A 13,182-nucleotide genomic window follows, 5' to 3' on the forward strand; every position below is an offset into this window, starting at 1 on the left:
ACATAGGGTAAGAGCTGATACACAAACGAGAGAGCTGGTATCTCACTTGTTGAAGGATCCTTTTGAAGTCCATCATGGGCCAACATGGTGCTCAGTGATATGTATGCATGCATGCATAGAAGTATCATGAGATTAGAATCTGACATTTTGTGTGTGTGTGTGTGTGTGTGTGTGTGTGTGTGTGTGTGTGTGTGTGTGTGTGTGTGTGTGTGTGAGAGAGAGAGAGAGAGAGAAAGAGACACGTGCTTTTATATTCACACACACACACACACACACACACACACACACACACACACACACACACAAGTGCTTTTATATTCACGCACACACAAACATTGTTGATACTTAGTTCTCATATAAATAACAAGCACGTATATGGTGTTGTGACTACCCATAATCCATGTTCCTATTAAGTGAAACCATGGCTAAAGAAGTTGCAAAATCCCCCAAGACAAATTGTTTCCATTACATAGACAACATATTCCCTGGTTCTCTCTTGTACGTCAAAAGAAGAGAGCACCAAAAGAGACATAATATGTGTGTGTGTGTGTGTGTGTGTGTGTGTGTGTGTGTGTGTGTGTGAGAGAGAGAGAGAGAGAGGGAGGGGGGAAAAGATATAGAATCGTCACTAAATAGTCTATGTTTTTTGTTAACACCTTGTGCCACCCCTTGAATGTGTAGGGATTCTCCTCTCATGTCCCCATCAACTCATTTCAAATTTAGAAACATTACTCTTAATTCTAATGTCAATTGTGGCACCCTTGAAGAAATGCACACGAGCCTTAGGAAAAATGGAGTCCAACGCTTGCACTTCTAAATGGTTTGGCACATGGTGTCAACATCCTTTATTGCAATACATAGGAAACTAGAAGTGTTATTTGGGGTGGAATAAGGAAAACCCAATAGAATCAAACATTCTCTCGGGCCTTTGGTATGTAGTCATTTAAGAGGACAACGGACAGTACTTATCATTACATACCATGTTGTGCAAATTTCAAAGGAATTCATTGCCTAATAGATGTTGTAACTTGAATTTTCAATACATCAGAATGATCAAATATGATGCTATGTTACGCAGACACGATTCGTGAAGTTGTCAACACCATATCGGATGTATAGCTTAACACCCTTACTAGTTTGGTCTATAAATATATTACATGAGTTTTTGGAAGAATGGTTCCTCTTCATCTATTAATTAATATTTCACCATCCTCTGGAAAATGTGCATTTCCTTTTGTTAACTTCATGTTAATTTAGGATGACATTCTTAATCTTGTTTATGTGGAGTCATGGGACGGGCTTGTCGGTCTCTTAGTTAAAGTGTTACGGATTGGATGATCGTCGATGAAAGGTGCACAACAGACTTATTTACATAAGAAGTTAGTGTTGACTAGCCAAGTGTAGGCACCCATATGTGAACAGAATGACCCACATGAAAGGCTTGTAACCTAAGGCTACACGCACGACTAACGCAAGGACAATAGCTAAGTTTTTCTTCAAGTTACATGATTTGGATATCCCTTTGAAATTGTGAGCAAAAATGGCAACCCTTTTATAAATGAGGTGATAAAAGAATTCACATTGAGTTGCATGATAGCCCACTACAAGTATACACCTTATTATCTGCATACAAATGGCCAAGCTGAAAGTACAAGATTGGGATGGTAACCCATTAGTTGAGTGTTTATATATACTTGAAAGGCTAGAAGAAGAGAGGCATTTGGCTATGTAGAATGCCCTTGTGGAGAAGATCAAAGAAAGAAGTGGTTTGACTGTCATTTAAAGAACAAGCATATCCAGGTTGGAGATAAAGTCCTTATGGATGGAGTGTGTATTAAAAAGAAAAAAGTTGAAATATGCTAGGAAAGAACCATATAGAGTATGTGAAATTAGCCCACAAGGTACCATTTGTGTGGAGAGTTTAGACAGATTTGAGACCATTGGATTCCTCAATGGGAGTAAATTCAAAAGATACTACGATCCCTTAATCAAGATGAATTACATGCCATCCATTAAAAAAGGCAATTAAGGCACAAGTAGAATTGAAAAAGATAAAATCCAAATCGAAGCTCAAGAAGGACAACAATGTATTAGGCGCCACGAGAGGCTAATCTTGGAGTCACACATGCATTCCAAGTTGAAACAAATGATGATACGCTAAAGTCTTACATGCCTCTACAATACCCAATTGAGTTAAATAGCTCCTATTAGAAAGTACTATATAATGCATTATTGAACATAGAAGCTCAACATAATTTTCTACCTATGGAGTGTGGTGTCAATTAGGGAAACCACCTCTATCCAAGAGTACCATCCAAGTCAAGGGTATCAACAAGAAGAAAATTGTTGTCTTTGGAATCCTACACAATCTTGCCATTTATGACAAAGAGACCGTGGCTCAAAGCTTTTTGGTCATTCTTGCTGGTTCTATGGAGGGTAACATAAACCTAGGGCATTAAGTGGATGTCTCCAACTAAGTATACTATTGATTGGGGACAACTCTCAATCCTACCACTCAAGGAATATTTCCCCAATATATCACATCCTAAGGGAATGCACGATAAGAAAACCTCGCGCAGATTTGAGACATTAGAATATGCTTACCCATGACACACAATCCTCCAAAGCTTTAACTTCAGTGGCTAAAATAGAAAATGTTGCACCCAGGACTCAGCATGATTTGACAAGGAGTATATATTAATGGGTCTCTACAGCTTCATGAATGGCCTCTTTTACTCTTCAATCTTATTCAAAATGGAAGCCTCACACGAAATCCTCCACTCGTCCCAAGAAATGCAAGGATTTGTTGCGTTTTCTAAATGACTATTGAGGTTCCAAGGCTACTATGATGACAATAATAAGCTTTGGGTACTGTAAATATAAGTTGTGTTCTTTCTTGTCACTTACAGAACCATGTAAGCCAAATCCTATGAATCCAAAGCCAATTGAAGACCGTGAAAACGAACAAACTATGGAGTACTTCACACATGTTCTGGAGCTATTTTGGGTTTCGAAGGGAGAACGACCTTTTCCACTTAGTTTAGGAAGAGAGGAGTCACATGAAGCTTCTAGCTCCTCATGTGATTCATCCATAGATGTAAAATATTCTATGGAACCCCGGCCTACTACCACTATCAATCTCCACAAAAGCACCAATGTAAATCTTTTGCCTAAAGAAACATTTTGAGTTAGTTCATGGGAGAATACCTTACCACGCTTGCAACTTGATGAAGCACCTAAGGTGGCAAGAAATTACTAGCCAAAGTCCTCACATATCACCACTTAGAACAATTAGGCTCAAAAAGTGACAACATTTTTCCAAAAGGTATGATCTACCCAAGGAAGGGGGAGTACTTACATCAAATATTTACTCGCTTCCCTCTTAACTCTCCTCCTTGACCTTTTAACTCGCAATCTTTTGCCATGGAATTGTGCGTACCTGTGGGGGATTAGCAATTAGCTAATCCGGTTCCTATTCAGAAGGCTCTTGCCTTGGCAAACGCGCATAAACCCCCAGAACTGTACATGTTCAACTGAGTAGCCCAACTAGCGGGGCATTACCATATGTGTCAAAGGGGAGAGAGAGATGCACGAGAGCAAGTCATCGCGCTACATGAGACAGAGGAGAAGGCAAGCTTTCCATTAAAGCTGTAGACCTGCACCCACTACTCACACACACACTGTAGGTCACTTCTGTGTGAAAAATCAGCCTCCTCTCTCAAATTGGGCGCCCCCTCTAGGGTCTCTATATATATATATATATATATATATATATATATATATATATATATAGATAGATAGATACATAGATAGATAGATAGCCTTATACACAAACTAAACAAAAACAAAAAGTAAAGGAGCAACACCTAGTGACGTGACATTCTTAGTGAACCTATGTGTATGGGATGATGAGGATGATTTATCAAATTTCATGGATGGAACTCATGGTCTCACTAAAGATTAATTTATTTATCGTGATGATGAGGATATAGGTCTAACCTTTGGATTGTCAACCAATCTATACAATGTCTTCTTTCCTTGATTCTATAGTGTAATGCAACTAGATATGTTAGGATTCTTTTTTGTTTTCATTTTATTCAATAGAGAGTTAATGTCTTTTTTCACTGATTTGCCTCTTGAAAATTTTGTATTGTTTGCTAATTGTTCAGGAAAACGTTGAAGTAGCTTGACTCTTGAGCATCATGAGGTCCTCGTGATATCCATACTAAACCGCTCCAACAAATTGTTGTCAGCACACAAAACAGGGTAACCTTGTCCATTCTTGTTACTTTGTTGTTTTTCTAACGTTCATGCTTGCTTGTTTCGAAAGTAATCGCGGTAACAAAGTATCTAACATACTTGCTTAGTATTCTGCTTTAAGTTCAATATAATTTTACCTCATAGTCCCTTGTTTAGGTCTTATTAATCAAGGATTCCAGCTAAGCTAATTTAACCAATGTAGAGCGTTAGAGATTTGCTTTTAATACCGTAGAAAGATACCTTCCTAATTCTTTCGTAGTTACTTTAGGCTCTTAATCCGATATTATAAAGTGTTGTGTGTCATATGTCAATGCTTAAATGTGCTTAATCTCTCTTACCCTTTAGCTTGAATATTATTTAGGAAGTTTGGCTATTGTGATGAGTCTGGGAAGCGTAACAATGTCCAGATGACCCCCCCAAAATACATGATTGCAAAACAGCAAGCAGCAAAACCATTCAAAAAAAAAGGTGAGCCCAAAAGTCAATTAAGGCTCTACGTGGCAACAAAATCTACATTGAAGCAATTTGAGGGGTTAGCCAAAGAGAATCTATTAGACGATGATTTCATGTGTGATTTTCTTTATTGTGTCTCAACTTGAGGATCTTTTTAAGTATAGTCTCTAGTCAGCTCTGAAACATGAAACAATCTACTCTCGTGATTATATACCTCTAACTTGACTAAGAGGCATTATGAGGATTGACTATGAAATTAACAATTGATTTATGTTGATAGTAAAACTAGCAAAGCTAGAGTCCTGAATTTGTTCACCTCTATAAGTGCCAATGGACTTAATTATATTGTGGTTTACTATAAAATGATCAAAGACCTTTGTTTAATATTTGTCACCAATTATCATACAAAGCGAACGGGTCGATTTCTTACTTCCCGGTTGCCACACTCATAAATTTTCAGCACGGGATTTATATCAAAAAGGGGGACATAACTCCATTTTAACTTAGGAGGATATGTTTATTATTGTTTGTATGGAGTCATAGGTCAAGCTTGTCGATCTCATAGGTGCGATGTAAGGGATTGGATGATAGGCATAGCACAACTTATTTACATAAGAAGTTAGTGCTGACTGACCGTGTGGACGCCCAATTGTAAACGAGGCGACCCACATAAAAGGCTTGTTATTTAATTTTTCTTATTCTCAAAGTACCAAAGGGCTGTTCTTGCTCTCCTCGTTTCCTATATTATCTTCTTGCTACGTGTGAGCATGAGTGTGTGTGAGCGTGGGAGAGGGAGAGAACGATAGGACAACGCGACTATACAATGACGACGAGGTGGTCGAGCAACAACTATGGGCTTCTTCCTCTTTGCACGGACAAGTTTTGTATGGCAATGTATATGGTAAAGAGGCCAATGAGTGACGGTCCAAAACAAAGGACAACCTTTGATTAGCTTTACATTGATTTCAAAATGTGAGAATCCATGATGGGGTCAGCATTGAATATGTTCGTAGTGTGACGAGCAAAATTTGATTTTCCTATCCTGGCCCCTACATTTTAAGTCTGTTATATAGGCCCACCACCCTATGTTTTGGCTTCTCCTCTCCCTCCCTCTCTCTCTCTCTCTCTCTCTCTCTCTCTCTCTCTCTTAAATTGTCCTCCATCATTTGTCTCAATCTATGATATTCTCGTGGATTTCTTCCTTTGTTCTTTTACTTCAAAGTCTTCAATGCACATGACATGTTGGCATTGTTGTGTAGCTGACTACTCCAGGTGAACTGTGAACATATACCAACCAACCTTTTCCTGCATGTAAACCACACACACGCACGCACTATTTTTTTTGTAATATCACACGGAAAAAAAAAAAGAGGGGGGGGGGGGGGGGGGGGGGGGGGAAGCACTTTGGACTCAAGCTTTTAAGTGAATGTCGCCCGGACTGTTTTTCAGTGCTTTGAAAAACTAGCGGCAGGTGATAGTACCTTAAAAGAGTCCTCCCATTTGGTGTACCTTACCCCATTGTACATGCATTGTTGCAAAAGGCGCAGACCAATTAACCTTGAGACTTCTCATAAACCTTGTGAGGTAACACCACCACTAGTTAACCTTCCAACAGTTCCCACTCTTTGTTGATTAACAGGCACACCTCATATATTTCGATGTTTCACAGCTCATAACTTGTGAGATTCATTTCACCAAAATCTACCAACAAGGTAATTATGGGAGTTCAGCATACAGAATAACTCTTTCTTTGAACAGCTCAATAATTCATGTACAGTGGCCATATACACTTCTCCTGTGCCAAATAGAAGGATTTGTGTGTATGTGTATAGTGGATAATCATAAAATCAAATGGGTGCTCATCTTTAAATCTTCAATCATGTGAACAGAACCCTCATAATAGCACCTTAACCACCTTAAATAACTGAAGGTCTTTGCTAATCTAAACAAGCGGTTCAAAAAGCTCTCCCATTTCTGCTGATGGTTGAGTGGGTGTATTACCTTGGAAAAACAGGGGTCTCCCTCGAAACCATTGATTTGGCCAACACAAATTGTAAAGACTGGAAGAGATCCCTCCATCGCCCATTCTCTCAAGAGCATCAAACTGTCTGTTGAGCTCTTCGATTCGTTCCCTTAACTCTACAGCACGTTCATCTGCAATGCGCAATGACCGTTCAGCCGCGTTGCGTGCAGCAATAGCAGCCATGGTCATTTCCTCCTTTGACTGCAACTTGCTGTTCGATTCCTCCAATGACTGGCTTAAATGCTCTGTTTGCTTCTTAAGGGCAGCAATCTGCGTCACAATCATCCGGCTTCAATGCCAATGTTTGACAACACATATTAACATTTCTGAGACCTAAAATCTGGAGTCAACAACGAATGATGTAAGAAATCAAGATGATGATGTTTACCATGCACCCTGATAGTTACAAACAGAGAACATGTCAAATAGTTCAATCAGAAGTAGATTGCATAACCTAGGAAAAGCCCAGATTCACCCGTGAAGGAAAGTCTCAGTTAACGATTCGTGCTAGTAACCCACAAGACAATACGACCATCAGCTTAATCATGATTGCCCAAATCCTAAAAAATCCCCACTACCATTATCCCTGCCCAAGCATGCTAACTGGGTATCAATCAATGAAAGGCATGCATAGTAGCCAGAAAAAGTTTCAAAACTGTTCCCCCTGTTTCAGGATGTTTGGGGAGGTTTCTGTGCATCTATCCAAGAGGTTTCGTAAAAAAGCTTTAGTATAAATGTTGAACTGGACACTAAATGATCTGCACATTCCACACACAGACACAAATGAGGGTATCTGTGGCAGAGAGCTCATGGCTTACATAAGGCCTTGAACCTTCAAAAAGAGTGGATGGGAACCACACAGGCAAAAATTTTGATCTTCAAAGAAACACCAGGTTTCAAAAACATTTCCCCAAGATCTTTTGTGGAAGAACCGGGTTTCATGGCAACAATGCATGCATGTGCACAAGCACGTGCGCACAACATCATACTGTCAATACATCAATGCAGAGATATGCATAGGTAATAACTTGTTTAAATAGCAAACAAAAGATCCCCAAAACAATTAGTTCTTAATATGCCCAGGTAAACGTTGTGCACCATGTCATGTTGCAGACAGAACATCAACGACAAAGTTCGCCTGATGGGCCTACGTGTGTTCTTGCTCTTAACCATCATCCTTTGTGTACATGCGGCTCATAACTGTCAGTTCAAGCCCTACTAGGCCGAAATGTACTCACCAAAATTTCCTTTGCTGCATTTTTGGAGTAGATGAATCGAGGAAGAGCCCAAATTCACATATGAAGCAAACTGCAACTATAGACTCATAGAAGTCACCCATAAGACAATATAACCATCAATTTCATCCTGCATGGTATTGACTAGATACTACACCATCCTGCCATCAGTGCCCAATAGTGGGCGTAGAACTAGGCATTAAAAAATGCTTCCAACACAGCACCACCACTTGCGCGCGCACGTGAGCTTACATCAACAAAAAGTTCAGCCTACTGAGTTTCTATCATGACTCCGAAGGTCAAGGGTGGACAACCACAATGAAGCCTAGCACTAGAAAAAAGCTTAGATAGAAAGAATTAATGCAACAAAACAGGTAGATGATAGGGCATATGTACCACTAAGAATAGGAAGAATTTCCACAATATCGACAAGACGCAACGGGGACAAAAACTTTACAACGCAAAATCTGTTTGGCCGCTAATACAACTAAAACATGAACCTAGATGAATCCAGGAAGAGACCCAAATTCACCTATGAAGGAAAGTGCAGCTATAGCCTCATGGTAGTCACCCATAAGACTATAACGATCAACTTCATCATGCATAGTATTGCTTAAATATTACAATATCCCCACTAATGTCGCCACAGCGCTTCTTTAGAGCAGGGACTCAGCAGCCAGATGAACATGCATAGCAGATTTCAGAGCCCACTTATACCAAAGGTATATTAGTGGACAGAGCCATTGAGCTCGGGAGAGCTAGGCGCCCACGTCTATAAGGGCAACCACGACATCGACGGAGGCTTCACCACAGGATCGGGACTATTCTAGCACGATCTGGGAAATGCCCAGTACGACTATTTACAGAGGCGGACATTGACGAAGCTCTTCAGCGACCGATGCAATACTTTCTCGGACAACGCCCAATGCCGGGCATCCTCGGGCATTGACAATGATGATGATAATTTTAGTTTGATGATGATTCTAGCTTTTTGGCTGTGGTCTTTAGTCTTTCACTTTACTTTATTTTATTTTTGTACCTAAACATTGGATTAGATCCACAAGGATTGTACTAGTTTGGTCTTATAGGTCATTTTGGCCATTTGAAGACTACAACATTTCATTTCATTCATCTCTCTCTCTCTCTCTCTCTCTCTCTCTCTCTCTCTCTCTCACACACACACACACTGATTTTGTAGTTTTTGTTAATGTTTTGCTACTAATTTCTCGCTTAGAGTGTCCAAGTCTGTAACAGCAAGCCCCAAATGTGCGTAGTAGGATTGTACCAAGGTGGTGGTGGGAGTGGTGGCGGCAGCGGCAATGGCAAAGGCAGTTGCATTGGATCAAGGTCGGATAGTTGTACCATGTTCTCAAAAACTCTCCCAATTGGAACACAGTGCTGAGTCAATTGTCGATTGGAGGCTCTTGTACTTTCTGATACCAGAGGAGGTGGTACCACCTGGGGCTTTAGAGGGGGTAACATATAATTCAAGAGCTGTTGGAAAGTTTGCAGCATCGAGAGATTCTGTTGAGAATGCCGCGAAAGTATGTCGCGAAGCTCGTCGAGAAGAAACTACAAGTACTCTGTAAAATCCAAAATCACCATTGTGCTCAGTCTGTTCTTGGTAGGGCCGGTATGCTTTCAAAAAAGCACATGCCTAGAGCTCTATACCACTGTAACGGGAGGGCACCACGTGCCAATGGAAAAGAACAAATGGAAAAGACTTTAGACGCTTCAAAACAACAGAATTGAAAGGAAGACACGACATACGAGACGAGATGTGGCGGAGTTCCACCCCAAGAGAGCATAGCCCCAAACCCTGGCGCCCCTTTCGATATTTCTTTTATTGTTTCAACTCGGTACAACACCTATGGCTCTGCTCTGCACCTGCACGCGGTAAAATGCCTAAGAGAGAGCCCACAGTTCATATTTAAAGGCCCTTGGCCCTCAAAAGCGGTTTACATGAAAAGCAAATAGTCTAAAAGCATCTAGTTTTCCAAAAGCTGGCGTTAATGGACTGTCCATACAATCTGCCACGTCAGTAGCTGGCAGCGTGAAACACGACGCAATTTGCAAAAAGTCCATAGAATCTACCATGCTAGCATGTCATCAGCCAATACACGATGTCTTCAGTGTGTGTCTTTTATTTTAAAGCCTCATCGGATGGGACCCCATAAGTTAGCTGGGGGTTAGGATTATTAAATTTTAATGGAACTTGTTAATTGGGCCACTCAACGAGGATCTGTAAGTTGGTAAAGACTTCTTCTTCTTCTACTACTTCTGCTAGGATTTAGACCCCTCGGCCAGGATCTACAGGTTGGCTAGGGTTAGGCTCGGGGAGCCCTAACCCGTTAGGTCTTTAGTTGCTTGACACGTCAACAATTTGTGCCACCAATACCACTGTACGGGAGGGCACCACGTGCCAACAGAAAAGAACAGACTGTACAGACTTTATAGGCTTCAAAACAAAATTGAAAAAGCTTTTGAACAGAATATCAGTCACTCAATTTCTGCAAATAATTGAGCTTGACCAGAGAGAGAAAGAGAGAAGAGTCGACACAAAAAGGTGGGATTCCGTCCCTAGATGCACTAGTCCAAAGACTGGCACCCCTTTCGGTATTTCTTTATTACTACTTCGCAAAGGTACAACTCTTGAGGGTCCAACTCTCTCCGAGACTCTACATCCAAATGCCCTCTAAGGAGTGGCCCTCCATGCGTTTATAAACGTACAAGGGATGCCCAAAAGCACTTGATCCAAAAGCTTTTGCACCCAAAAGCATCTGCTACCAAAAGCATGCGTAAAACTGCGCCAACACAAAAAGTGCAGCCTGCCATGTGTCACAGTCAATGCAGTTCACAGAATTTTTCAGCAAGCCCTCACGCTTTGCTATTTTAGGATAGGATTTAAGCCCCTCGGACCACGGTCATGATCTTCATTGTGACACAGGTTAGAGTTTTTAACTCTAACCCTATGGTTCTCTCGGCCACACTTGCTGGGTTCAAATCTTCTTGTCCTCTTGGCCATTTCCTTCCAATTGGGCACGCCACGTCACCAATTTGTGACAAATCACACAACATAAAGAAAGGCAAACTCCCCCATGGCTTCTCCTCCCTATAACTGAAGTCCGGGCCATGAGATATTCAGAGGCCATATATACAACCAAATGCTCCCAAGACCGCAGCCTACGTCACTCGAAGGTTTCCATTTATAGTTTATTGAAGTGCTTTTAATGCACGTAGAATCAGCACCTTTATTGGCCTCATGTTCTGTACACAAGAAACAACATGCTCGACTTGCAAAGGTCAGCACTCAGGCAGAAGGGTGCTTCTGATGCAGTGAAGGCTACTAGGAGGAGATCATTGACAGCCCAGAGCTGTGACCTATGGAGGGTGTTGTGTGGGCAACACACGAGGGTTTGAGAGAATGGCAAGAGAGTAGATTGGCCTATGTGGGCAAGAATTGATGGCTATGGGATTCCACTGCTTGGTATGAGCAAGAACCTCAAGAAGCCTATGTACTACAAGGCATCAACATTGCCGTGGTTCTAGATCCGTCACCCATTATGCAGGGAGGATGTGACTCCCGTTTGTGACGATGCTTGGATCTCAAAAAGCCTTGTTCTCAAGAGGTAGTATTCGCTTCCACCCTGCTCTGACAATAGACTAGATGCAAATCATCCTCGAGCCATGACTTGATCTGAACGTGCCGACACATTTTGTGTACAAGATGATTGGACCCTTGGTTGATGGGATTCCACCTGCTTGGTATGAAGCAGGAATCTCAAGAAGCCTGTGCGCTACAAGGCATCAACGTTGCCGTGGTTTTAGATATGTCACAGACTATGCAGGGAGGATGTGACTCTTGTTTGTGAAGATGCTTGATCTCAGAAAGCCTTGTTCTCAAGAGGTGGTATTCGCCTCAACCCTGTTCCGACAATAGATTAGACGCAAATCATCCTCGAGCCATGTCTTGATCTGAATGTGCCAACATGTTTTGTGCACGAGATGATTGGACCCTTGGTTGATGGGATTCCTTCCTGAAAAAAAGCTATTTCACTCTATCATCCTCGTGCTACTGATGCAAATGGGGGATGAGGGGGTGATTCTTTTCCCAGAACCTTAATACATATCCCTCTCACATGCTTTTGCCAATTTCAGCACGTGAGAGCTTGAACCCAAGTTCCTTGAGCAATATGTGTTGGTTATTCTTGGAACAAACAACTGAATTGGTGATGGCCTACTGAGTTATCTTGGGTGACGTATTAGAAGTCTTTGATACAAGGTAAAAAGAGCTTGAGAAGCTGTCACGATTGTGACGTATTCTTTATGTTTGTATTACCTCCTCCCTTGGTTCTCTTGCAGATACGAAGACGTACCAGATCAGAGACCCCTGTTCTCAAAAGGATGTGCCTCTTCGCCCAAGAGTCGCACCTATTCGGCGAATAGCCATGCCTCTTCACCGAATGGTCACGACTCTACAGTAGAGGGACACGACTATTGGCTTAGAATCATGTCTTTTCACCTATGGTCATGTCTCTTCATCGTGTCTCTTCAGATTCTATATAAGAACGCCCTTGTAACACATTTCAATCAATCAAACACATTCAGTCTCTGAGTCTCTGGTTATCAAGTTTTGTTCAGAGTTCAGTTTTCATCTAAGTTTAAATATGAATAAACACACATAGTAAGTGTGTTCTTCAAAGTGGTATCAAAGCAAAAAAAAAATCCGGGCCTCTAGACTTGGCATCTACTTAACTTCGTCGTTGCCTACCCTTCCCGCACTCCTCACCTCCTGAGTTGTATGGCAGCAGAGGAAAGATGGTGTCCATTTTCCCACGTGTATGAGGTAACTCTTAGCTGTTCTATTTAATTCTATGCACATAAGAGCAACATAACAAAGGGCGGAACAACAGTGTGTGAATGTGTGTGGCGTACCCAGAGAGTCGCGCACTGTGTACACGGAGAATTGTGTGCGCAGTGAGTACTTGGAGAGTTGTGCAACTCTTCCTCACACCTCTTCCCAAGCGGCAGCAGTAGCAACGTTTCAAATTCACCAAGCGCTTCCCAAGCGGAAAATTCCAGGCAGCGTTTGACGTTTTTTTTTTTTTAATCGCTGGCTGAACTGGTACGCTGGCTGGTTTCTTACGCTGGTTGGACTTTATTATTGCACATTAAAATGTTTTAAGTTGCCCGCCTGTCCCAAACTTGGAT

General features: G+C 41.5%; 1 protein-coding gene across 2 annotated transcripts in view; it reads right to left on the reverse strand.

The window, feature by feature from the left end:
* Positions 1-6,415: 6,415 nt before the first annotated feature.
* LOC147420945 (paramyosin) overlaps positions 6,416-13,182 on the reverse strand; it is a 30,958-nt gene continuing 24,191 nt past the window's right edge. The window contains exon 5 of one of the 2 annotated variants that reach the window (XM_086503907.1): positions 6,416-7,006. In XM_086503907.1, the coding sequence (XP_086360033.1) occupies positions 6,656-7,006 (351 nt within the window). In that variant the 3' untranslated portion in view covers positions 6,416-6,655. Of the gene's footprint in view, positions 7,077-13,182 lie in introns of both variants that reach the window. The other variant, XM_086503908.1, reaches the window with a different exon arrangement.

This window comes from Adiantum capillus-veneris, chromosome 28 (assembly GCF_014529385.1).
Source record: "Adiantum capillus-veneris isolate H3 chromosome 28, ASM1452938v2, whole genome shotgun sequence".
In the NCBI taxonomy this organism is placed as follows: Eukaryota; Viridiplantae; Streptophyta; class Polypodiopsida; order Polypodiales; family Pteridaceae; genus Adiantum; species Adiantum capillus-veneris.